This window comes from Prionailurus viverrinus, chromosome E2 (genome assembly GCF_022837055.1).
Source record: "Prionailurus viverrinus isolate Anna chromosome E2, UM_Priviv_1.0, whole genome shotgun sequence".
Lineage (NCBI taxonomy): Eukaryota > Metazoa > Chordata > Mammalia > Carnivora > Felidae > Prionailurus > Prionailurus viverrinus.
This window is the reverse complement of record NC_062575.1, coordinates 47034299-47061287: the sequence shown is the minus strand read 5'-3', so window position 1 is coordinate 47061287 and position 26989 is coordinate 47034299. Positions and strand designations below refer to the sequence as shown.

The window sequence follows — 26989 nt, the reverse complement described above, 5'->3', positions numbered from 1 at the left end:
CTTATCCTTACTTACTGGGATGGACTGCGATACTCTGTCTTCTTTCCTATCCTGTCCTCAAAAATTCTTGATTGAGACCCAGTAATTGATTTCACAGTCCAACTTGTTCATGTGACAAGAAAGAATTATTGTTCCTTCTTTATGTGTGACAATGACAAGACAGTTGTTTTTTGGGGGTCTGTGCGTTTTCAGGATAAATGCTGAAATGTGTACAGATGATATGATAGGATGTCTAGGATTTGTTTCGAAATAATCAGGTGGAAGGGAAGGGAGGGAAGGAAGAAACAAGACTGGCCACGGGCTGGCTGATAATCGCGGAAAACTGGTGAAGGCCCAGGAGTTCGCTAGGTGAGTCTCTTTACTTTGGCGTATGTTCGACATTTTCCATAGTTAAAAAGTTTAAAAAACCGGTTGCAGAGGAAAGCCTGGTGTTCAGTGCATCAGAAGAGAAAGTTGTGACTGACTTCATCCTAGCCCGTGACTTCTGCTTGGGGAGTCAAAATTCTTCTCCTTGAAGCAGTCACCCCTGTGTCCACAGAATCTGGTTGTGGGTTACAGAGAAACGTCTGGTGTGTCTGTGCCCCTGACCAATTAGGCCACACCAGCCCAGGAGGGGGTGGGGAGGGCCTGACCTTCCTCAGAGGCTTCAGCGAGGCTGCTGACTGCCGTCCATTGTCCACTCTTCCCTTCCTCCTTTCAGTACCAAGACCTCCCACGGCAAAACAGATTTGGATGGGCGCACAGCCACGCGGCTGAGGCCCCCCATGTCTCAGCTTCTCTCGCAGCTAGGCATGGACATATGACTTGGTTTTGGCCAACAGCACAGGAGTGGAAGTGATGGAACTTCTAGGTTGTGCTCTTCAAAATAAAATTGCTTGCCCTCCACACTCACGCCTTCTGCCTCCCCACAGACAGGAACGGGGATATGGAGTCATACCAACCAATACAGAAGGAAAATGAGGTGTCACAAAAGGGGTGTAAGTCCCTGAGCTGTCCCCGCCACCTTGAGCAGCCTGGGCATTAACTACAAGAGATAGAAACTCCCACCTTGTTTTGGCCACTGGATCTCTCAGTCTCTTTTAGCAGCTCAGCCTGTAGCGACCCACTACAGTTGTTTTCGGTCATTTTGGAGAGAGAGGAGAGAGCCGGTAACTGAACTCTGTAGCTGCTGTCTCTTAAAAGCCTTTTTTTTTTTTTTAATGTTTATTTATTTTTCAGAGGGTTGGGAGGGGCAGAGAGAGAGGGGGACAGATGATCCGAAGCAGGTTCTGCTCTGACAGCAGAAATCCCAGTGAGGGGCTTGATCCCATGAACTGTGAGATCATGACCTGAGCTGGACACTTAGCCGACTGCACCACCCAGGCGCCCCAAACCTTTTTTTTTTTTTTTTGTTTTAAGTTAATTTATTTTGAGAGAGACACAGAGAGAAAGACAGAGAATCCCAAGCGGCACTGTCAGCACAGAGCCCGATGCGGGGCTTGAAGTAACAAAATGTGAGATCATGACCTGAGCCAAAGTCACGAGTCAGATGCTTAACCAACTGAGCCTCCCAGGCACCCCTGCTCTCTTAAATGTCTGACAATTCTGTCCCCTTTGCTTTTCTAACAAACCAAAGGAAGCCCCACCTGAAGAACAGAAGCATTCCTGACGTTTACAAGATTCTAGAAAGGCCCCACGGCACAGGGAACACCTTACGAGACCAAACACATACCTGTTCAGAGGACCCTCTGCCAGGCCAACCCTGCCTTTTTTTTTTTTTTTTTAATTTTTTTTTCAATGTTTATTTATTTTTGGGACAGAGAGAGACAAAGCATGAATGGGGGAGGGGCAGAGAGAGAGGGAGACACAGAATCGGAAACAGGCTCCAGGCTCTGAGCCATCAGCCCAGAGCCTGACGCGGGGCTCGAACTCCCGGACCGCGAGATCGTGACCTGGCTGAAGTCGGACGCTTAACCGACTGCGCCACCCAGGGGCCCCAACCCTGCCTTTTTAAAGTTCATCTTCCTGGGGACTGATCTGTGTGTGCCAGGCACTGATTAAGCCCTTCATATGCCCAATTTCACCATTATCTCACTTGTGAAGCAGGTACAACTGCTTTGCTTATCTTTCAGATGTTAAGACCTGTACAGACCTGACTTTTTAACTCTTGCTTTTACCTTCCACGCTGTATTCCCCGCTGCCCCCTTTTTTTATTTCCCCCTCATTCTTCACCAGGACGATTCCTACTTCTTGTTCTGATCTCGGTTTAAAAGTTATTTCCTCAGGGAGCCCCCCATCCCAGGCTCACAAGCTGGGGTACTCGGTGGGCAGTGTACATGAGACGCAAGTTGGTGGAATGTGGCTAAATGCTGCACTTGTGCCCCATCTGAAGCGGGCACTTATGGCCTTGCCTCGGCTGACCTGTGCAAATGCACGTCCAGCACAGCCAGATCCCCCGGAAAGACACACTTCTATGAAGTCTTCCGAATGCTAAGCTTTGGTAACCAACTGAGTATGTCTGGGGGCTACATCCAACCTGTGGGCTTGAGACCTCTCCCCACGATAGGTTCCCTGGCATCCTCAACACTTCCTCTTTAACCTCTCGGCACTTGTAACTCCTTGTTCGGTATCTGCCTCAGATGGGAGTCCCGGGAGGGCGGCCACGGCCCATCACAGTCACTGCTGTGTCCCAGCACTGTCCGGCTCAGAGACAGGGGCATAACTTAACAAACAAAGGATGTCTGACTCCTGGCTCTGCTGGGGAGGGCAGGGACTCCTTGCCCTGGAGGGCTCTGCGCAGCAGACAGATTTGCCATCATGAGTCATTTAAGATGGGCTTGTCCCTTCGCAGAAGATGGCTTACGTCATCACTTCCTGGCCACCTGGTTCCTCAGTGGGCTTTGGGGCACTGAGATTGTGAGGAGGGCTGCGGTAACGGGCTGCAAAACACTGCGCCAACAGTAGGCTCGGGGGTGGGTGTGGGACGGAGTGGCACAGAGAGGATGTGGGTAAAATGTGTAACCTGGCGCAGTGCCTGGCACGGTCACTGCACAAGAAACGTGAGCTGCTGTCAGGATTTGGGGAGGAAGAATCCTCTCGTGTTAAAGAACCCAGGTACTTAACTCTCTCTGGGTTCCAGATTCCTCATCCGTGAAGTGGGGATGATAATGGTATCTCCCTCACCGGGTTTTTGTGAGGAGAAAATGCCAAGTCGTGCAAGGCACTGAGCAGGGTCGGACAGCCCTCCACAAATGTTTGCTCTTGCTATTAATATAGGGTAGTGATGCACCCATGCGTTCAGTACAAGTTCACTGAGCGTCTCCTGCATAAGGGCTTGAGTGCTGAGGACAGCGCAATGAACAACAAATACACAAATACACTTTGTGTGGTGGTAAGTGCCATGGAGAAAATTAAAGCAGGGTACGTGGGTGGAATATGCTCAGTCGGGGTGGGGGGTTGCGATTTTACATATGAGGCCTCCCTGATAAGATGACACGTGACTAAAGGGCTCCAGCGAGAGAGTGCGGGCAGTGGAAAGGCTGGTTGCCTGCCTAGCACACTCGGGAAGCAGCAAAGGTCTGTGTATCCAGGGCAGAGAGAGCGACAGGATGCCAGATCACGCAGGGTCTCACAGGCTACTGCAAGGACTCTGGCTTTCACCTAGGGTGGGCAGACGGTTCTGAGCATAGCAGTGATGGGGCCAGACCCCTTGGGACTGCCTTACTGAGGACAGAACATAGGGAAGCAAGGGTGGAGGCGAGGGAGACAGGGAGGAGGTGACTACAGAGTCCAGGAGAGGCTGGGGGAGGCTGTGGAAGGGGAGGGGTGGCTGGAGACTGCCCACCGGAGCCAGACGGGATGTGGGTGTGAGAGGAAGAGGACAGCAAGGCTGATGCCAAGGCTTCTGACTTCGACAAATGGAGCAACGGACTTGCCCTTTATGTTAACAGGAAAATTCTGGGGGGCAGGGGAGGAAAACCAGGAGTTTGCTCTTGGACATGTTTCAGGGGCTTAGAGACACCTGGGTGGAGATGTCGATAAGCTACCAGTCTCGAGTTTGGACACAGATAGGTTCTGGAGTCAGGAAAACCTGGATTCAGATCCCAGTCTGCCATCTGCTGGCTGCATGACCTTATGTGAGTATCTACACCTCTCTGAGCCTCAATTTCCTCATCTTGTCAAGTGGAGATACGAACAGTACCTACACTCCATGGGGTGGTGAAAGACTGTGAGATCACGCACGTAAAATGCTTATTAGCACAGACTCAGGGTTCAATTAAACTCATTCAACTAGCCAAACAATTAGTATTTACTGAACACCTACTACGTGCCAGGCAGTCCTGATGGAGGCATGGGACATACGCAAGTGAATAAAACAGATGGAGGCCCTGGTTCTCCGACCCCACATCCGTGTTGCTCCCAAAAACTAATGTTGTTACCTAAAGCTAAGCATGAATTTTGGGCGAGGAAAGCTGAGGGCAGGGCCTTATCAATCCAACCTGAATTTAATGAGACAGTGCAAAGGCCCAGAAGGGTGAACATGGTGGGATCTGGAGGTCACAGCCCACCAAGTCAGGCAAGCTTGTCTGGGCAACATAACTCATCCAATCCTTAAAACTTTCACGTGACGTATGGTAATTTTTGTTCCCATTTTTCAGATGGGGAAACTGAGTCACACAGCAGTTAAGAACTTGGCTCAAGGTCGCACGGCTGGCCAGTGGCAGTGCCAGGACTTGAAGTCAGGCTTCTGACTCTAGAACCCGGGTCCCATGTTACACACCCTTCCCTATTTCATATGCACGACCCGCCCTCCTGTTAAACCCACCAAGAGCCCATTGCTGACTACAGCGTTCCCTTTCACAGAGCTCAGATGTGGCCCGAGTACTTCTTACCACAGTGCTTCAAGCCTTCACCAACCTAGCTGTCACCCGACTTGAAATCTGTCACTCTTGCTTTGACCACCAGTCTGAGTCGGAGAGGTCTACCAGGAGTTTAGGGTAAGAATTCACCCAGACTGTGAACCTTCGTCTTTTAACAGAGGAAGTTAAGCCACTCAGGTTTATCGTGATTACTGATGTGGACTTATTCCCGCTATATAATTTTCTGTTTGTTTGTTTCTTGTACTGTGCTTTCTCATGTTCTCCCCAGGTCCCTGCTTATGCCCTATCCTTTAGTGGCCTGGAAGCTTTTCATTCTATTTTAATTCTTCCCCAAAGTACCCTTACATTTTGAATGTAAGCATAAACTTATATCTCCTATCAACTTCTAGAGTGAATAAATACATCTCTGTCTTCCCAAGGTGATGACAATGGAGAGCCTTGGATCCCTGGCCCGAACCTTCCCTAGAAAAGAACCCAGGGTGCAGGGCCCACAAGCCCCCCTAGTGTGTAAGTGGCAATTCTGGTTCTCTTGGGGCCAGTTAGTGTCCTGGCCTGACTGACTGGGCTGGGGTGGGGGTGGGGGTGGGTGGTTCCCTAAGGCCTGGGCCAAACCACAGAAGTGCCGTACCACTGCCGAGCTCTCTCCCTTACCTTCAGTCTCTGGACGATTTCCCTTATGTCGTCCACAGAGCCTTCCGTGGACTGCACGAAGATGTGGTCCCCTCGCCCATAGAAGATTTTGAGAGTGGAGGAGTCTGGGGTCCAGCCGATGACATCCCCACAGTAGCAGTTGAACACCACCTCCTTGGTGCGAAGGTCCAGGAGCACCACAAACTCATTGGAAATCCCCAAAATGCAGTCAATTTCTACCCCCTGGGCATAGTCCTGGGCCGCCACCCTCCAGGCGATGGCGCCTGCGCTGTGCTGCTCAGCGCCTGCCCGTGCTTTTGTCTTTTCCTTCTTCTTGGAGGTCAGGGAGATGAGGTTAAATTTGCCAGTGGAGTCAATGGGTGTGTTAGAGACACAGTTTTCAGCCAGGTCCTTGAGGTACTCCTGGCGGGTCCTGGTGGCCATGGTGTGGAATTTGTCAGACTTGTGTGCAGCGTTCTCGGCATTAATCACCTTGGCCAGCAAGAAGTCTCTGAAGACATCAGACTTGCGGAATGTGGTTCCACTGGGGATGGGGGGACCAAAAGCAGGAGCATCTTTGGATCGGGTCACAGCCATACTGAGGAGGGAGAAATAGATGGTAGAAAGAAAGGCACTTGAGATTCGCTTCAGAAAGAAAACATGCAATCAGACACAGGAGTGTGCTTTGTAGGAATGGAAATAGTTACGTCTAACTAGTAAGTTGCTGGCTACACTGGAAACTTTCGACAGCCTTAGGGCGTGTATACGCATTTTTTTACTTCCTAGAACATCCACTGCTGTTAGAACATCCACTGCTGTTCAAAGAAGAATTCTCCTACGGCTGTTCCATTTCAGTTATTCTCATCTTACATACATATAAACTGTGTGGTAGGTTACAGTTTGGCAAACACTCACTCCTCCCTCTCCACCTTTGAGGGGAGGTACGTCCCCACCCTCCTGATCCTGGGTAACTTGATTTAGCCAATGGTTTTCAAGCAAGGCATGCCTCCTGCGCTCCTGCCTTCTCCGGGAGCTAAACATGCCCCATGGGGGCCCCAGACGGATGAGGGACACCTGTAGCAGACCTGGACCCAATCCGTGGCCGGGAGCCAAGACCAGTCAGACCTGTGGATGTGTGGGCCAGAGAGACATGTTAATGTCTGTGAGCCACTTGAGTTTTGGGGTGGTTTGTTAAGCAGCATTATCATCGGAACATCTGACTGATACAGGACATTTATGTGATTTACTTCTTTCAAACATTTGTGTGACATTGTTTAACATACCTTGTAAATCTTCTCTACGTGGGTTATTTTGAAAATTCATTGTAACGAGAGGTTAGAAGGCACCCTTCCTACTTCAGTTTCAACTGAGGTGCCGTGGTGACAGAAATGAAATAGCGAATGGATGAGAAAGTAAAAAGGAAATAATCTAAAACCTCTTCTGCCAAACCAATGAACCTTCTTACCCCCTACGCAAACTACAGAGGGAGCTGCTGGAAGGAACATCTTTGGAGAAAGCTGGGTGGCGAACACCATCATCTCTGCACCCACTCTCGCTGGCAGCAGGGGCCTCTGAGGTGAGCCTGTAGTCAAGAGGAGCCTGGGGGACCAGGAGGGTGCACAGGGAGCCCAGAGAATTCGCAGTCAGCTGTCGTCACAGTCCCAGGGACACTCCCCTGCCTCCCATTTCCTCCTCGTGCTCCAACCCTCGACAGGCCAGAAACAGGTCAACATGGAACAGAGGAGAGGTGAGAAGGAGCAGCCCTGAGCTGGGAGGTGGGAGAATTTGCTGAGAAGTCAAATCTGGAGATTTGATGAGTACCTCAGATGTGTTGTTCCAATGACCAAACTGAGTGGAGACTCCAGTGGCTATAGAGCAGCCAATTTCTACAGTCAGGAAGTCAGGCAGAGAGGCTACGGCTCCTCCCAGAGTCACCACCCAGGGGCAGGGGAGCGCGACACTGGCTGGAAGATGTTAAAGGGTGGTGGAGACACCATAAGCTATGTTGTTTACATGATGATGATTAAAAGCAGTATGAGTTGCTGGAAATGAGCGAGCAGTCAGCTTGCTAAGATTTTCTTAGAGCATTGTATTCATCCTCCACAAAAACCTCACCTTATGAGTACTGCGTTAGGAGAGATTTCCTAATGCTTCTCTTCCCACCGTAGGATAATTTTTAAATAACGAGATTCCTAACTAAAAGATATTCCATGGAACCCAAACACAGTGTAAGGCTTGTTTGGGTTCTGACTCCCAAGCCCCCACCCTCCCCCAACGTGACAAAGGGGGGCAGTGTAGCATTCCTGCATCTATTTGACAAGCATTTCTGGGATGCTCTCTTGGACGCTGGGGATACAGCAGTCCCTGGCCTCCAGAGCTTTCAATCCAGGAAGAGAGGCATACTAAACAAACTTACAAATTAATTTATAAAGACAAAGGAAGTGAATGGGGTACAGACAGAACAACAGAAGGACCTGATATGGACAGGGAAACCCCAGGAGGGCCTCTCTGAAGAAGTGATTATTACACTGGGATTGGAGGCTGAGTAGGAGCCAGAGGAAGAGCTGAGGGGAGGGCCCTGCAGGCAGTGGGCGCTGAATGTTCAACGCCTGACTGCGAAAGACGAGGCTGGGGTGGTCTGAGCCCAGACAGTGAAGAGTCGGATGCTCAAAAGGTCACTGGGGGCCAGGCCTCGCAGGGCCTTGATGGCGTGTTAGCGCTTTTCATCTTGATCGTGAGACCAAGCAATCATTTCACCATCTGGGCTGGCTCGTCACGATCTGCACCCCCAGATCTGGTGTCTGCTGCTCTCCGCCCTGCTCAGTGCCCTGGCAGGTGGGTTTCCGCAGGCTATCACCTTCACCTGGGTTCCCATGCCCTCCAGCTTCCAGTGAATTTGGTCAACAGGAAGCACCAGCAGGAGGTGACAGGAGAGAGAAGTTCAAGAATTTCTTTCTCTTCACGGCCTTCTTGTTGGGCTGGGATAGCGGCTGTGGTTGAGTCCTTGATCCTTCAACTCACAGCCATAGATAGCTCCTGCCTGGTGCCTCCTCTCCCAGAGCCATAGCTCTCTCTAGCTTCCAGAAACTTCTCCCATCCTCTCTAACCTCAAGCCGAAGGGGTGGGTGATGGCTCCCTGCTGCTGGTGGTTCCCAGATGCCTCGCTCTCCTGTACTTGTTCCCCTAACCTAAGCACACCTGTGAATGGACTGTTCACTAACCCTCAGTTAAAACCCTAAGGGAGGCATCTGCTTCCTGAGGGTCCATGATGGACACAGGTGCTAGCAACAAGTGACAACCAGACTGACAACCTGCAAGGATCACCATGGCTGCCCCATGAGGAAAGCACTGGAAGGCGCCTGGGGCAGGAGACTGTCAAAGAAGCCCTTGCACACCCCAGGTGGGTCAGGCCAGATCCCTTGCTCACCACCTCCACTGTTCACTGTCCAGTGACACTCCTCCAGTGCAGGAGTGCCATGTGGGCAGATGCCACACTGAGTTTAGCTGGTCCCCCAGCACCAGCACAGGTGTTCACTATTAATTTAAATAGCGATTTAAACTTGAACAGACCAGGAAGAAACGGATTTTTACCAATGCACAGCGTGTGCCGGTTTGACGGAAAAAGGCACTTTCCAGGGGTGCAGTTCTTCGAAGGCCACACAAACCAGGCAGGTTTTCTGGGCAAAACCGTGTGGGCGTGGCCTTGCCTACAGGACGGGGGATGGACCAGATGACTTCGCCAGTCTTTCTAATTAACGGTATGTTCGCATTGTACGTTACAGCTGTGAACAGCGCTGCAACGGCTCCGGTCAGCACTTGGCTGCGTAGAGTGATGGATTTTGGGTTTCCCCACAGTCCTGATTCATGATTTTAAGAACCATGAAATCACAAGCTGCTGAAGGCTTCTGGACAATCAGAACAGCTGGTCCTTTGCTTCCCAGCAGGACGGACTGGGTTTTCACAGCCCACAGGCTGCAGGGATGCTGGTGTGCCACCCAGAAACGGCACATTGAAACCGGAAAGGACGGCACCTCGTCACACAACCAGGAGACGGTGCGTCACCAGGTCACCTGGTCACTGTAGCTCAGTAAGTATTTCCAGAATATTCACAATTACTCATTCGACAATTCTTTTCTCGGTGCCTAGGATATTTGGGCCAGGCATCTGTCCGGCCAGCAAAAATGTTTTTAGGGCTCACTGTACGGCAAGCCCCGTGTCACAATAGATACATGAAGGGGAATGTGACATGGGGTTACTACCTTCAAGGGAGGCAAGGGCCACGCTAATAAGTCATTTTTACAGCATGAGTGCTGCCACAGAAATGTGTTTGGGGACACAGAGGGGACCGGGTGTGGTCTGTCCGGAGAGCAGCTGCCTGTAGGGAAGGAGGGGAGAGGAAGGGAGAGGGTGTGGGAGGGGGTAAGCTTTGGTTGTATCTTTAACATTTTCTTTCTTTAAAAATAAAGAAAAGAGAGAGAGCTGAAACAAATATGGCGAAATGTTAACATCTGCTAAATCTGGTGGTAGGCACATGGGTGTCTGTTATATTATTTTCTGTGCTTTTCAGGATGTTTAAAATATTGCATAATAAAAATATTTTAAATTAAATTGTAAGAAACAAGAAGGGTTTGTGAATCAGAAGCAAGCAAGCATCCTGGACACCATGCAAAGGCTGGCCTGGAAAGGTGGGGGGTTGGTGGAAGGTTGCCGTGACAGCCCTGGTGGGAGTGTGGGAAGGGGAGAAAGGCCACCCCCATGCCCCCGGCTCAACCCCCTGCCTCTGATGTGCCAGGAGAGGGAGGCCTTCTCCTCTGTGGTGTGTGTGTGTGTGTGTGTGTGCGCACGCGAACAACTCCATCTTCCCTCACCAGGGCTACCTTTCAGCTGCCGAGGAACGTGGGACCTCCGAGTGAGCTCTGGCTCTCACAGCCCGGAGGTGTGGGCACGGGTAGCTGCTGCTCAGAGTACCAGATGCAAAGGGGTGAGGACACAGGGGGCCTGTGGCCTGATGCCCCGTGGAGGCCCTGCCATGCAGTGTGCTGGCTCCCAGCAGCCACCTGGGCGGCACATCCAGGACAGTGTTCTGAACCACACGCGCTACTCGGTGGATCCCCCCCGCCCCGCCCTTCTCTCATACACCCGGCTGACACAAGAAAACGGGAGATTCCGGCAATTCCTCAAGACTACCAGCGCACGACGCACACACCCTTGGGCCCAGGGACTCCAGTTTCAGGAATTCTCCCATCTGTATAGTCGGACACAAGTGCGATGAGAGCGGATGCAAGGTTGTTCGCTGCCGGATGGAGGGGAAGAGCGGCTGACAGGAAACGGCCCAGGTGCCCATCGATGGGGGGAGATTCTCACGCATGCGCACGATGGAACGAAAAAGCACTTTATGTATTGGTTTGGAGAGATCTCAAGGGTTGGTGAGAAAATACAGGATTCAGAACAGCGTGTGTTATGCTCCATTCGTGTTAAAGAGGTGAAGAAGAATACTTGTAAGCACGTGCTGGTGTATGTATGAAACATCAGGATGCACAAGAAACCGCTAACAGGACAGCTGGGTGGTGGGAGACTGTGACCTTTTTTTTGCTTTTTTATGTTACATTTTGTACCTTTTGAATTTCAAACCGTGCTCAGAAAATGGAAAATAGCGCTCCCTTGCCCATTCCCCAGAGCTTGCGGTGCTATCCCAGGGGCAAGTGCTGCCCTTGGCCCGGGGCCTAGGTCCTTGATCAGCTGGTTTTCAAGGACGAGGGCTCTCTCCTCACCCCACACCCAGAGTGCTTTCCATCTGGCCTCTGGGTGCTGGCCACTCTGCTGGTGAGAACCGGGGCGTGGGGAGGATGCTGAATGAGCCTGCGGCCTGTGTCGCCTGTTGATCTATGAACCAGAACCACAGCTCTATCCCTGCCCCCGTCCTTCCAACTTGTGATTTCCCCCTGGGCCACCACTCCTATGCCTCAGCTCTGTGCCCGCTACCCAGGCATGGCGCAGGGGTGGTTTCACTCTACGATGGGCACCTCACCCCCAACCAGATCAGTGAGCCGCAATTCTGGGGCTTCTTTTCCTGGGAAAGCAAAGCTTTCTTTTTGCTGGATTTGCAGCTGGGAGGATGCTGAGCTCAGAGCTGCCAGCAAATGAGGCAATGTATAGGAAAGTGGAGCAGATCCAGCTACGCCCGAACCTGTCATTTGGGAGCCGATGTATACGAATGCCTTCTGTCTTAAGCCAGGTTGAGGAGGAGTTTTTGTCACTTGCAACCAAAAGATTCCAGGCAACTACAAATCCCCGATGGTCTCCTTATCAACACTGGGGTGACATGCCCCTTTCTCGCTGAGGATCGCTCTCTTGGAAGGCGCGGGAATGTGAGGACAGAGCTTCCCAGAAAGCAACACAGGAGCCGGCCCACCTGGGCGGCTGCTCTCTGCTGGCTGTCTTTCTGCACGCTGCCTGGAGGCTGGGAATCGGCTGCTGTGACTTCCTGTGTGTGCAGGGGTTGGGGGCCGTCCCGGGGCTGTTCCCTGGGGCCCACGTGGGAGGTGCATACCTGTAGCAGACATTATCAGTGCAGGGGTTGTGGGCTCGGACAATGATGAAGACGTGCTGAAAGTGTGAGCGGATGTTCTTGGGGGTGAAAGGCAGCGCCCCCGGCTCCTGGAAGATGATCGTCACAATGTCGTTTCCTATGTGCCTCTTCCTTAGTAGCTGGTGAATGGAAACAGGGGACAGGAGGGCAGCACCAGTTGGCTTGAGGGCCCTGCCTGGACCCTCACGGCAGCCTCCCACCGCCCTGTGGTTCTTGCCCCCCTCTCCCGTCTGGTCCCCACACGCAGCCAGCGAGAGCCCTGGACCTTGGTCGGATCGTGTCTCTCCTCGCTCAGAGCCCTCCAGTGGCTCCACCTCACTCGGGAGAAAAGACTGAGTCCCCACATGGCCCAGGGGGCCCCATGCCCCCCATGCCACCTGCCCCCACCGCCGCTCTGACATCTCCTCCCACGTTCTCCCTCGCTCACTCTGTTCGACCACGCAGGCCTCCTGCTGCTCCTCAAACATGCCTTGTTTCCTCAAGGCCTCTGCAGTGACTGTTCCCTCGGCACGAAACATTCTTCCCAGTCAACTCCACGTGGCTCCCTCTTTCAGGTCTTTGCTGAGACACCTCCCTCCCATGGAGGCCTTCGCTGACTGTCCCCACGACATGCCCTCTCTCTACTATCCTGCCGCCGTCACTCGACATTTATCGACACTCGGCACACGGTGGCTCTTCCCTCTTCCTTCTGTTTCTGGTCTGTCCCTTCCCACTAACACGTCAGCTCTGCGACGCCAGTGGTTTTGCCTGTTTCGTTTGCGGCCTACTGCTGTGTCCTCGGTGTGAGAGCAGTGCACGGCACACAGCTCTTACAGAATGCTCACAGGTTAACCTTATGAGTCCATGGACACCTGACCACTGCTGGTCTATAAAATCTACAACGTCACCTGTACCAATGGAAATAATATACACTTGCTGAACCACAAATCTGTGGGGTTTCTGTTCTTTAGAAACTAGGAAAAAAGTTGTTTCAGGACAGAATCTGCACGGCACATCCAGGAGAGGAGCTGCAGGAAGCAGGTATTAGCTGTTCTTGCCCACTTAGCACCCTTTCCTTCTTCTCCTGACAGCCACGTCCCTCCCCCGTGGGAAAGCACCTGCCTGATCTCTATCAGCGTTTCAAGTTGAGCTGACCCCACTCACCATCCATCCCCAGGGGTGGGCATATGCTTCCGGCTCGGCCAGTCAGCGCATTCCTTCCCTGCCCCAAGCCCCGGGGACTGGCAAGTGAATAGTCCAACAAGATTCAGCCCTGAAACGTTTCTGGGACACCAGGGAGGCACAGCTGTCTCCCCCCCTGGGGTGGCTACCTTGGTGGGATGTGAGCCGAGGGCAGCTAGGGGGCATCTCTGCCACTACCTGGGAAGACCTGAAAATAAGGTCACTATGAAGAAAAGCAGAGCTGCAAAATTCAAAGGGTCCCTAACGTGCTTTGAGCCCCTGGATCCAGCCGTACCTAATGCTAGCCCTGTGCTGGCACGTCAGAGTTAACATAACCCAGTAAAACCCATTTATTGTTTATGCCAATTTGGTTCGTATTTCTGTTACTTCTGGTTGAAATAACATTGACTGGTTTGTTCTTCTTTCTCACAGGACCCCTGATGACTCAAGAGACCTTGAGGGGAGCTGGGATAGCTACAGGCAAGCAGGGTGGCTAAGGAACAGCTAGGAAAAAACTGATCTCAAACGACACCTGACCTAGCCTCCATCCCCCAGGTGATGTGACCACGGTGCGGAGGGTCTCCAAGGCCACGGGCGGCAGCAGGAGAGCCCATGCCAGCCAGACAGCCAGCTAACGACCACGGGGAGGGAGACTGCCTTGGGGTTCAGTTGTGCACCAACTGGAAATCACATGGGACCCCTGGCCTGGGCCCCACTGACCTGCTGCCTGTTGTTGGGGGTGTAAGGGAGCAGGGTGGAGACGTGGAACATGATCTCGTAGTCCTGGTATGTCGTGTAGAGGGAGTGGGTGCCCGTAGAGTCGGCTGCAACAGAAACACCAGTTAGCACCACGTTTCCCAAACCTCTGGGCTTGTGCCACAGCCCACATGCCATCTGTGTTAGTTTTTAGCTTGATGTTTTCACTTCACTCTACTCTTTAAAATTAAATAAATTTAGGTAAAAAGGAAACCTTATGTTAGACACCCACCAGACTGGTAAAAAAAAAAAATTAAAAGTCTGACCGTACCAAGGGTTGGCGGTGATGTAGAATGACTGGAGCCCTTTATGCGGCTGGTCAGGTGTGCGAATTGGTACAACCACTTTGGAAAACTTTTTCACAACATCTAGTGAACCTAAAGATCAGCTTAATTGATGACTCAACACTTCGTCTCCTAGGATCATAATCCAGAGAAAAGGTACACATGTGCCCTGGGATATGGGTACAGGCACCTTCAAATGTCAGTCACAGGAATGGATCAACCATGAAACGAGCCGCAGTCACCACATGGGCGAATCCCATATATACAATGTTGAATGAAAGACGCCAGACACAAGAGGAGCACGTAGCGTGCGATTCCATTCACGTTACGTTCAAAAACAGGCAAAACAAATGCTATTTAGAGATGCATGTATAGGTGGCAAAACTATGAATGATAATCACGAGAGTCAGGATGCTGGTTATCTCTAACGGGAGGGGGTTGTGACCAGGCAGAAGCACATCTGATTGTTGGCTCCATGTTTCCGAGGGGGAAACTGAGGCACAGGGAGGGAGGGACTTGCCTAAGGTCACACTGCAACGCGCAGTTCCCAGTTCCCAGTTCCCTGGGAATGCAGTTCCCAGACTGGAACTCGGGATGTGGGACTCCAGTGTTTTCTTAACAGGACTCAGTGTTGCTCTTACCCAAATCCCTAAGCTTCAGCCCTAAAGGCCCCGCACGGTGGGTCCTGCCTGCCTTCCTCACTTCATCCTCTCTCTACATGAACTTCCCTGGACAACAGCCTTTAGACCTCAGGGCTTTTGCATGTGCTGTTCCTTTACCTGGAATACTTTCGGGCTACTTCATTGCCTCTTTTATTCCAACTCACTCTTCTCAGGCCACATGCCATGTTCTCAAGGAGCCCTTCCCCACTCCAACATAAGATCAGGTGCCCCATACATGCTCCTATCATCTTGAACTGCCCAGGGAGGAAGGCTGGGAGGTTTCTGTGGAGCGCATGAATGAGCCCACGAACCATGTTGCCAGGAACTCCAGGGTGTCATGTTCACCCCGGGAAGCCCATTCTTCCAGCAAGCTTTATCGAGTGGAAGGTGCTGGGGAAACAGTGGTAGAACAGGCCCAAGAGTCCCTGTTCTTGAGGCCTCACATTTTAGGGTGGGGGGTAGCTGTGACAGGTGAGGGCACTGAAGCCACAGCTGGTCAGTGCCAGAGCCAGGCCTGAAGCCAGGAGACCTTCAGGTGGCTGCAAGCCCAGGGCATCCCTGTCTGGTAGCCGGGGAGACTGGCCGGGAGCACTGCGCTCCTTGGGGTCCTCAGAGAAAATCCGCTTCCTGCAGAAGCCACGTGGCAGCGGCTGGTGTGCCCTCGAGTGCTGATTCTCTGTGAGGCACTGTGCCAGCATCTGACGCTCACGGCCAACTTGGGGACGGGGGGAAAGACTATGGCCGTCACTTCGTGCAGGACGCTGACCCTCAGGAGCAGGCACCTGTCTGAGAAGGCGGACAGTAAGTGTCCGCTTCCTTTTTCTGAGCACACTGCCCCCACGCTGAAGGAATCACCAGTGGAACCACTCCCGCTGCGGGCTTCCAGAGCGCCAGGAGCGGACAGGACGCAGGCAGCTCGGGGAGGCCGGGCAGGTCCAGGGTCTGACACAGAGTGAGGGCTCACTAAGATAGTTCAACACCGCGCTCCCGAGGTAAACACAACTTTACAGATGAGGAAATGGAGGCAGAGACGGCCAAAGCCACTGGTCCAACACCCCTAAACGAGCAATGGCTCATTCCTCCCACTGCTTCCTTCAACAGACAACAGCCATAAGCACCCGCCTAACACTTCATTCATGTCTCTAAACGTGGTCTCCTCATCTGGGCCTCCCTTCCCCAGATGAGGAAACTGAGGCATGGCCAGGTAAGGTGAAGAGCCAGTGATCAAGCCACAGCCCCATCACTCAGGGCCCGACTCAGCCTAAGCAACTATCCCAGCTACAGCTCACCTCTAAGGGGTCCTTCCCATAGGGAGCCGTGACGCCAATTTACAACATCACTCTTCCAACCCCCCAAAACTGCCAGGACACATTTTAATCCTATAGATCATATATAAACATATTATGCATATAGATGCATATTTATGTGTGGAAATGCCAGAACGAGTATGTTGTACCTCGCACCTGCCTTAAGAAACAGACCGCCTGCCACCAATACTCTTGTGAAAATGTGAGTATCGTTTCCTAGTTATAGCCACACTCGCCCTGGAGGCAACCACTACCTTGAACGTCATGTCCGTCACGGCCTTGCTTTTCTGTAGTTTTCCTATGTCAGATCAACCCCCCAGACAATACACTGTTGAATAAAAGCCATCTTTCGGCACCTGCTTTTGTGAGGCCCCCTGTCCACGCTCAACATCAAGTGCGTGGCCTTCGTCCAGGCTGACGCCTGCAGCTCTAGTTCACTGCTGTCATTGCCACACAGCTCTCTGCCGCACGAAATACCACAATTCTGCCTGTGCACGCTGGGCACCATCCAAGCACTGGTGGTTATGAATATTCAGGACATCTCCCAACGCACATGTGCATGAGTTCCCAGAGGACATGTCTAGGAGCGCAACTGCTGACTCACAGGGTAGGTGGGTCTTTAAACTTTACTAGAACATGCCATACTGTTTTCCAAAGCGGTCGCACTCTCTGCACCCCCGTCAGCAGAGTCTGAGAGCTCCCACGGCTCTGCGTCCTTACCCAGGTATCATCAGGCCTTGTGACGTTTGCCCCTGGGGTGGGCGTGGGGTGGTGGTCCACCGGGATCCCACTGGTTCCCCCACGAGGCCACTGTGCCACTTACTCTTGACATCCAGCTGGGCGGCGTACTTGGTGAAGCCCTTCAGGCAGACCTTCTCCCCGATCAGGGAGAGGAACTCCTCAAAGGCGGGGCCGGCCTCCTCGTTGTTGTACATCTCCTCCTCCGAGCTCTGGCCAGCCTTGCAGTAGAGGATGCCCACTTTGTGTTTCCGGCACAGCTGCAGAGGCGGGCCGGGCAGAGACGTCAGAGGGAGGGGAAAAAGGGGCTTTCTCAGGCGCGGTGCCCAGGGAGCTCCTGGGGTCACACAAAAACTCGGGGCCGCAGCCAGAGAAGAGGGAGAAAGGTGTGGGGGGCACATCCCAGTTGTCCCTCCCCTTCCCTCCCATTCCAGAGAGGCACAACAAGGTGTCGCACAGCCCACTCTCGTTCTCTCTACAGAGGGCCACGCCGCTCTCAAGAATTAAGACACCGTTGCCTTGGCTGGCTGCCCACAGGAGGTGGACTGGAACTGGCTAAGACTTGGCAAAAGGAAATTCTCCAGGGCTCAGGGCTCGGTGCAGTCAACTGTTTTCAGGGAGTGGGCCCTCGGTGACCACATGTTTATTTTATGTATCTCATTCTCCTGGTCACTGGTGACTGGACCTTGACAGACACCTGACCTAAGCGCGGGCCAGTCAGAGGCTCTCCTGGGACCAAGAGTCAGCTAGCTGGGGTCTGCACGTGGCTGTTATTCTCACAGAAACTCTGGGAGCTGTGGGAGGACGGAGAAGCAAAGGGAGCCAGTGTGCAGAGATGGGAACACACCCCCTAGCCTGTTCCCCACCATGAAACCTGGTGGCTGTCTCATCCCCAGACCATTTTCCTCCTGAGACCCAGTCATATTCTTGCTCTTGGCTCCCTTGGAATTTGATTAAGAGATCCCTCTTTTTACCTAAACTAGGTTAGGTGGGTTTCTATTCTTGGAAAAAAGAACAACAACAAAAAAAAGACCAAGACAGAAAGAAGTACCAGGATGGGGCTGCAGGCTACGGTCTGAGGGGCCCCCCACCCAGAACCCCGGCTCACCCCTTGTTCGTCGAGCTTCAGCAGCTGCTCGGTCACCTTGGGCGTGTTGAGAGCCAGCCTCAGGCAGTGGATGTTGAGCTCGGGGATGACATACTCCAGGGCATCCTTCAGGGGCAGGCCCCGCCCCGTCCCATGCTTTGTGGCTGTGGGTGTGGCGTCCTCCAGGATGGATCCCCGCAGGGTGATGAGCTGTTTGAGGGAAAGAAGAGGTCAGGAGGCTCTCAGGACCCAGGAAGGAACAAGAGCCCATGAGGGTGTCCAATTCTCAGAGCAACGTGTGCGATGGTCAGAGAAGCTTGGGTCCCAGGGCCAGCCCGGGGTTCGGACCAGGACTTGAGCTTGCCGCCTCCTGCTTGTGTGATCTTGAGCAAGCGCCTTCAGATCTCTGGGCCTCAGCTTCTCTTTCACGAAATGGTAGGGTGACGGCATCAAAGCCCAGAAGAGCGCCGGGAGGATTAAGTGGCTGAGTCAATGAGACAACGGATGGAGCACACCTTCATCCGTCAACAAATACTGACTACGTGCCCCCGAGACCTAGCCCTGTTCTGGGTGCGGCAAACAAAACAAAGACCCAACTGGTCTTCACCGACTGGCATTTAAGTGGGGACACAGATTATGTCAGCTAGTAAGATGTATAATGAATAAAACAGGCTCCACAAGGCAAACCCTCAACAAACATTGTCTTCATTACAACACGTGTGAACATATTACTGTACTAACACGGTTGGTCTGTGGTGGGGCCCAGGCATCTACATACATGTGCACATGCGTATTCATACTTATACCAATGTACACTTATTGTACACACACACACACACACACACACACACACACACACACACACACACACCCCTTTTCAGTGCCATTCAAATGATTCTGCTGTGTAGCCAGGATTGAAAACTTTTAGTCAGGCCAATCACGGCCAACTCATTTCACTTTCCCAGATGGTGCTTTCCATGTTTTTCCTATAGCTGGCCACATGACTAGCTACAGGTAATGAAATGTGAGGGGAATTCAGCTGGGGAAGGACTTCTTGGACACATTTGCTTCCCTTCGTTAAAGGAAAGCCCCTTTCCACCAGCCCATTTCTTCTTGCTAAGGACACTGGTGTGAGGGTAAGATGTTTGGGGCTGTGGCAGCCATCTTGTGTTTGCGAGGAAAGAGACAACAAGAAAACCAGAGAAGTCAATCTCTGCAGCTGCCCACCTCCAGGCTTCTTGTTAGAGAATTAAAATAACCCTCTATTTGTTTTAGCTATGGTTACTCAGGTCTTCAGGTTTACTCTACAGGCAAAGCAGTTTCTAACTGATATACCTTTCTAACAAAGTCGCATTTATGAAGGTGCAGTGGTACAACAGTAATTACCTAATTATGTGCACACGTCTGTTCAGGGGGAGGTTTTATCATCTCCATGTTGCAGATAAGAAAACTGAAGCTCCGAGAGGTTAGGTGCCTTCTCCAAGGTCACCACAGCTAAGTGACTAAACCAGGATTCCCACGCAGCCCTGAATTTTCCAAAACTTACAGCTTTCGCCGTTGACAGTGTTTTATTTTTATTTTTGGCTGTGAGGTACATCCTCATACAGAAAAGTACTCAACACATGGAAGCATACCTAAAGGAATGATCACACAGTGAACACCTAGGTAATCCCCACCAAGTCAAAAAAGTATTTTCAGCCCCCCAAAACTCCTTCCCTCCTCCCCAAAGGCAACTCCACCCTGACTTCAAACTCCAAAATTTATTTCTGCCTGTTTTGGAGCTTCAGGCAGTTTGTATTCTTTTATATCTGGCTTGTTTCTCTCAATGCTGTGGATATGAGAGTGGCCACATTGCTGTGAGAAGCGGCTGTATTGCCACAACGGATTTATTCCATTCTACTGTTGAGCACGGAAACCGCTTCCAGTGTTGGACAACTATGAACACTGCTGTTAGGAACACTCATAGGAGCGCCTCTTATTGCACATGAACAAATTTTCTTTTGGATCTATACCTAGGAGGGCAACTGCAGAGTCACTGGGCATGTTCATCTTTAATTTTCCTGAACTGCCCAAGTATTCCAAGTGGTTGTACCAATTCAGGTCCCGCTAGCCCCGAGAGTCCCTGTGGCTTCAGGTCCTCACTTGTACCAGCTCAGGCTTCTCTACCCACAACGTGAGCTGACCATCAGGTGATGCCATGCCCAGGGCCAGGCACGCAGCTCCAGCCCCAGCAAGGCAGCATGACAGGGTATTTGCAGCAACACCGGGAAAAACATCCCCCCTCAGGGGATTGCTACAAGCACCCAAAATATACTTGAAGCTATGATATAAAGACTAAGGATGAGATGCCAGGGTGGCTCAGTTGGCTAAACATCTGACTTCAGCTCAGGTCACAATCTTGTGGTTCACAGGTCTAAGCCCCGCCTAGGGCTCTGTGCTGCAGCTCAGGGCCTGGAGCCTGCTTCGGATTCTGTGTGTCTCTCTCTCTGCCCCTCCCTGCTTGTGCTCTGTCGCTCTCTCAAAAAAAAAAAAAAAAGACTAAGAAGGATTAATCAGTAGTACCTGGAAAAACATGCCTGTCCTAAGTCAACAGACACAAGAGATGGCAAAAATAATGTGTCACGGCATTGCCTCTAAGCATACAGCTTGCCAAATAGGACCTGGGCAAGAGGCATGCATGGAAGGAATGGAGTGATCTTGTGTTCTGGAGTTCCCAGCTGTAGCCTTGGTAATTAATAAAAAAACAAGTCGCTTTTATCCTAAGGACAGTAGTCTTGAAACAGATCATGAAAAGCAACCATGTTGGATGCTTTGCCCTGCCAGTCTGGGAGGCCCTGGGATTGTGGGTTTCAATCAATGCACCAATTGGATCTGTTTTTGTATCCTGCTGACACTGGCCCGCAGCGCCCTCTGCTGGGGCCAAGCAGAAGCATGGTCCTGCACCTCAGTCTTTCTCCCACTCTAGAGACAGGTGGCCTACTGTCACATTTTGGCTCTGAAGACTTGACCAAAAGCCACTACTTGAAAAGCTCCCAGCTTTGCCTTCTCTGCTGGGGAGATTAAGTAGGGCACTGGCAGGGCACGACGAGTGGCCATCTCTACTCTCCACCTGGTCCTGTCTGTCATCATCGCCTACCTGGCCTATGATGATAGCTGCCTCCTGGTCTCCCTGCTCCCACACCACTGCCACCCCGGCCCAGGCCACTCTTCCTGCAGCAGCTTGAGTCAGACCACGCCTCTCCTCTGTGCAGAATGGGCTAGTGGCTTCCCATTTCTCTCCAAGTAAAATCTATACACCCTGCTCAGCCTGCAAGGCCCTGTGTGACCTCATCCTCAACGAAATCTGGCATCATCTCGCTGAGGATAAGCAGTCACATGAGCCATAGAAAAGTCTCAAGGCCATGTATGCAGGGAGGTTTCTATTTGCACAGGTTGTTCTTTGTCGGCTCCTGACTTAGATGCATTTTTCTCTGCTGGGCGGTGGGTGCACGCGTCGGGGACTTCTCCTGGGAGGTCACTTAGGAGTCTGTCTGCCTGGATTCAAGTCCTGACTCTACCCATTCCTTAACTGTGTAACCCTGGGCAAGTTGCTTAATTTCTCTGTGCCTTTCTCCTCATCTATAAAATGCGGATAATGACTCTCTCAAAGGGCTGTAAAGATTCAATAAGATAATCCACATACAGTGCCCAGCTTTGTATCTGGCATCCAGTGAGCGCTCAATACATGTTAGCCATTATTATCTATACACGTGTCAAATGTATTTGTACAAAACCATATGCATAGTTAAGAATTTACATTTCACCTTTAATAGGAAGCTATAGTTGACTTTTCTCCCCACTTAACAATATGCTTTGGAGATTATTTCCATAAACACACACACACACACAGACGATCAGAGTTACCTACTGAATACAAATGAAGTCCTAGTCGATTCACACTATTATACTTGCTTTTTTCACTTAATAGGAGACTCTCCCTTTTCTACTTTGTACACTTACTTATATACTTAAATTCTTAATGAGCGACTGTTACTTTTTAAATAAAAAAGAAATGACAAATCCAAACCTCTAACCCTAACAAAATCAAGGCCAGTCAAAAACTCACGTTTGCTGGGCTAAGGGGGACTTGTTGGGCTTGTAGGCCAGACCGTCCCTGGTTGCCTGGGGTTTTCCTATGTCCTGGGAGAGACACGCCAGCAAGGGGCTCAGGCCAGGGCTCGTCCTGTCCAGGCTGGGCGGGGCGGGGGGAGGGGGGCGCTGTTCAGGCGTGTGATGCCAGAGCCCAGCTCCAAGTCTGTTCCTGCCCTGGCGGGAAGCTCAGTGCTGCCAACGCTCACAACCCATCTGCCGGGAGATATGGGCCCACTCGACTGTCTGCTCAGCGGCCGGGGGTGGCCATCTGGGGCGGGCCAGCCTGCTGGCCTGGAAAACAGCCCAAGCCCTTCACCCTGGACCCCACACCTTGGTTTACGGGAGCCTAAGATATGTACATGTGGACAGGAGGATAGAACTCTGCCCGTGAACTCCACCTTTGGTTCCCGGCATGGCCCTCGGACCCTGGCGGGGGGTGGTGGGGACAGTGACAGGCCAGGCTCGTAGTAGCATCTACCACTTGGAGTACTCACTGCCTTACAGCCTCAGGCTACCACCTCATGTGTGCGAGTCCATGAGAACCTTCCCTGCCGCTCTAGGAGACAGGGAACAAACAGCACAGAGCCCATTCACAGATAAAGAAACTGAATCCAGCGGTAAAGCCAACATGATCACATGGTTAGTAAAAAACCAAGGTCACATGGTTAGTAAGTGGCAGAACTGGACTGAACCCAGGGCTGTCCATTCCCAGAGCTAGAATTCAGACTCGACCCCACAGGCAGTGTGCTGAGTGGTTAAGAGCCTGGGCCCAGGCCCCGGGAAGCTTTGGTCCATGTCCCAGCTCTGCCATTGGTGACCCTGACAAATGATGATCTCCCTGGGCTTCAGCCTCCCATCCTCATCTGTAGAATGGGAATAATGGGACCCATGTCATAAGACTGTTGAGAAGATTTGGGCTTCACGCATATAAAACATTTAGGACACTGTCTGGCAAGAATGTGTGTTAAAAGTGTTAGCTATTATTGTGGATACTGTTGTTGTTACTACTGGGGGCTGTGGATTGTCCACCTTGTTGCCATGATAGGAAGGGCTTGAGGAAGAGGCACGGCAAACCTTGCTGGCCACTGCCCGCCCTCCAACTCAGGTGATGAGGTCCTCAGGCCTGAGTGCCCAGTAGGGCAGCTCCACCAGGAGCTGGGCTCGGGGATGAGCCCGCATGCATGTGGGGTTAGAAAAAGGCCTGGTTGTGGCTGTGAACCTCATGGTGGGCCAAAATTCACAGGGCTGCCTGGAATGTGACAAGGGGACAGTAGACTGAGACCCTTACCAATGGCTAACTTCACTGGGGTCTTCCCAAGTGCCAGGCCAAGCACTGCCTAATGTGTGACCCCACTGGATCCATGACTATAGGGATTGTAGGGACTGTGGGAAGACTGGGATTCCCAAGAGGGAAACTGAGGCTCTGAGAGGAGAAGCCAGGTGTACAGGTTCACAGCTGGTGAATGGCTGAACTAGGAATCTATACCAGGTCTCCAATGTGCCAGATGTGATCATGCCTCAGCACCTTTGCAACGGCTGTTCCCTCTGCCTGGAATGCTCTTGTTCTAGATGTCCACATGGCTCCTTCTCTCATGTCCTTCAGGTCATTACTCAAATGTTATCTTCCCAGTGATACGTCCCTTGACCATTCTGCCTAAACACTGAACCGCCCCTTACACTTATCTCTTCCTTGCTTGACTTTCTACCTTGTCATCACTTACCACATTGTGTAATTTATCAAAGTATGTGTGTATTGTCTGCCTCCCCCACAAGAGTGCAGCAGGGATGGCAGGTAGTGGTGCTGAGTGAATCTCTGCCGTGTGGATGAATCCTGGACCTGTGTCCTGGGGCCTCAAGAGCCTCATGCCGATCCTGGGTGGGGGTGGGGGGGGACTGGAGGCTCGTTTTGTGGGTGTTGGGGCTAGGAAGTGCGTGGAAGCAGGCACAAGGCAGGAAGAGCACTGAGCCGGTTTCAAACTCACTGAATAGGAACCACAGCAGAAACAATATACCCTGACCCAACATCCCCGCACCCAAGTCTCATGACTCCCAGTACATGCAGTGCAGGCCGGTATTTTAAAAATTCATTCTACGTATTCCATTTTTATTAATAAGAAACAATAGCACAAAAGCGCTGGCACTAAGCTGAGTTTGTAACTCATCAATGGGTCTGCTGTGCAGTTTTGAGCCCCGTCAGTGGAATCCCAGAGGCAGCCGAGGGGGGCTAGAGAGCAGGCCGACTCTTCCGCTTGCCACTTACTGGATGCTGCTTTGGGCAAAGCCCTCAACCTCTCAGTGCCTTGTTTCATCATCTGTCAATGAGGACAACCGTGCCTTCATCACAGAACTGTCGTGACACTTAAGTGAATGAATGTACATAAAGGGTAAAGAAAACATCCGACACAGTGTTATTAAGTAGATCTGCAATGTCACGGCAGTTGTAATAAAATATTATTTACTAGTGTAATAAAATATTATTTACTATTATGAACTAGTGTTCACTAGGGTGAAATAACCCAGCAGTTCCCCAGATGTCGTGACACAATCTGATGCCATGTGAGCTGTCACGTCACATTCTGCCCCAGTGCTCATCTGGCCAGAAAGGTGAGGAGAGGGAAGAGGGGCTGGGTGACAGAGGTGCTGGTGACGACCTGTGGGGGCGCTGTGGGACTGCCTCCTCTAAGCTGCCACAAAGCCTCTGTGTCATCCCACTCCCCCTCAGCAAGAGGGTCTTCGTGAGGGGATGGGGCTAGGGCCCTCGGTGTACCATCTGCCAGTCTGGATGACGTCCAGGCTCAGCTGGCCTCACACCCAAAGTCCTTGGCGGCAGCAGCAGGCTGCTGGGGTCCCACCGGACCTGGGCAAAGGCCAGGAACAAGGCGGATGGGGCAATGCAGGACTGAAGGAGACCCACTTTGGGGGGCCTGCCCAGCTGACTACCACCCCTTTCCTGGAAAGCTCTTCCTTACTTGGGTCTTTTGGAAGTCTGCTGTTTTTGCTGGCCTAGCGTCCCTCTTGGCAGAAGAACTGCCCCCCCCCCCCCAGGTGATTCCAACTGAACTGTCAATTACAGCGTGCTGCCCTGTCCCAGTGGAGCACACGTGATCCAAGCAGAGCCAGTCAGAGTCCTTCCCACAGATTTGGCAGCGAGTGTCTCTTCCTTGTGGAGGAGACATACAAAGATGTAGAAGAGCTGAGCAGCCAGTCTCCATTTTCCCATGACATGGAGAGAGCTTGCTGGTGGCAGAAGAGAAGAGAATGACATTCACAATGCAAAAAAGCAGAGCTTAGGGGAACAGAGCGGTCTGGAAGCAGAATACGGTGACATTATTTGAGTGCCTAGATCCAGCTATGCCTGAAGCTAGCCCTACCCCGCCTGGATTTGCAGTTATATAAACCGAAAAATTCTATTTCTGGCTTGAACCAGTTAGAAGTAGATTTCTGTCAATTACAACTGAGAGTCCTAATTGAGCAGGATGCCCCCGGCAGGCCTTGCTCCCTAGCCACGGCTGATATTTAGTCCAGGGGAAGACCTCCTCTGCCCAAACCAGGACAACGGGTTTCTCTACTCAGACTTGAAAGCGCTGCGAGTGTTTTGAGCTGAGCGGCACCAACAGCAGTGCCTGCTGTGGCTGAGATTCCCCAATTCCTGCCGTGCCTGAGGCTTGCTGCCTTAATTCTTTCCATTCTGCAGGACATCTCATGATCCTGAAAGGATCCCTTACGCGTCTCCCTTTATTTCCTATTCTAACCAGAGTGAATCTCTTGTACAATGTAAGTATTGTGGGCTCTCCAAGATCCCAGTCCTGGCCTGGCCCCTTATTCACTGAGCCCACACAAGTCACTTCATTTCTCTGAGTCTTAGTCTTCTCTTCTGTAAAATGGAGAGACGAACAGAAGTGCTCTCGGGAGGTTCTTAGGAGGACTGCGTGAGGTGAAGCAGGGGAAGCACCTACCACAGAGTAAGAGCTCACAGAGGGTGAGGGGCTACTGAGCTGTAATTTACGTAAACTAATAACGGTGATGCGACTTACCTCACGGGTCCGGAAGATGATCCTGTACTGGTACTGAGGCCCGTGGTCCTTGTGGTCCTCCAACTTCTCCCGCTTGATGCTCACAGCCACTGGCCCCAGTTTCTCGTCCACACCAAAGTAATTGGCATGTTCTGAGAGGGAAGCGTTCAGAGTGAGTTCTCTGGGAAGGAGGGGTGATGCCCGGGGCAGGTTCTTGGGCAACCCGCGGGATCCTGCTCACACAAACCTCCCGCCTGGTCATGGCCACACTCGACAGAGAGACTGACGGCAAGACCTGACTGTGCCACCTCAGCCAAGTCACAGAACTTTTTTGAGCCTCAGTTCCTCCATCCGAAAAACGGGCGCCCTGACACTACCCATAACTCATCGAGTCGATGTGAGGTGAGGGTGAAATGAGACTACAAATATTAAATGCTTAGCACAGTGTCTGGCACGTAAAAAACAGAGCCTATGGTTATCCCAGATTTGCAAACGTCCGTCATTAGCTCAGCTGCCAACTAGCCCTGTGAAGTGGTTAAGGTTCTATTCTACCGCGCTGCTCGCAGGACTCAAATCCAGGGTGTCTGCCACTAGGTCAGATGGATGGCCCAGGCCAAGGCACTCCACAGCATTTTCATCAGGAAAACGGGAGCAGTAAGGCTGGACACACCTCTCAGCACAGTTGTGAGGATCAAATAGGTTAACAGGCGTGAAGCACTTAGCACAGAGCCAAGTACACAGTAAGCACAAAAGAAATGCTAGCTCTTATCAT

General features: G+C 51.8%; 1 protein-coding gene across 5 annotated transcripts in view; it reads right to left on the bottom strand.

The window, feature by feature from the left end:
• Nucleotides 1-26989, bottom strand: part of SIPA1L3 (signal induced proliferation associated 1 like 3) — a 239227-nt gene that overhangs the window by 68711 nt on the left and 143527 nt on the right. For all 5 annotated transcript variants that reach the window (XM_047834795.1, XM_047834794.1, XM_047834799.1 and 2 more), the window contains 6 exons: nt 26239-26369; nt 18095-18283; nt 17072-17246; nt 13960-14063; nt 12040-12197; nt 5511-6087 (listed from right to left, as the gene is read on the bottom strand). In XM_047834795.1, coding sequence (XP_047690751.1) covers nt 5511-6087; nt 12040-12197; nt 13960-14063; nt 17072-17246; nt 18095-18283; nt 26239-26369 — 1334 coding nt within the window. The remainder of the gene's footprint in view (nt 1-5510; nt 6088-12039; nt 12198-13959; nt 14064-17071; nt 17247-18094; nt 18284-26238; nt 26370-26989) is intronic.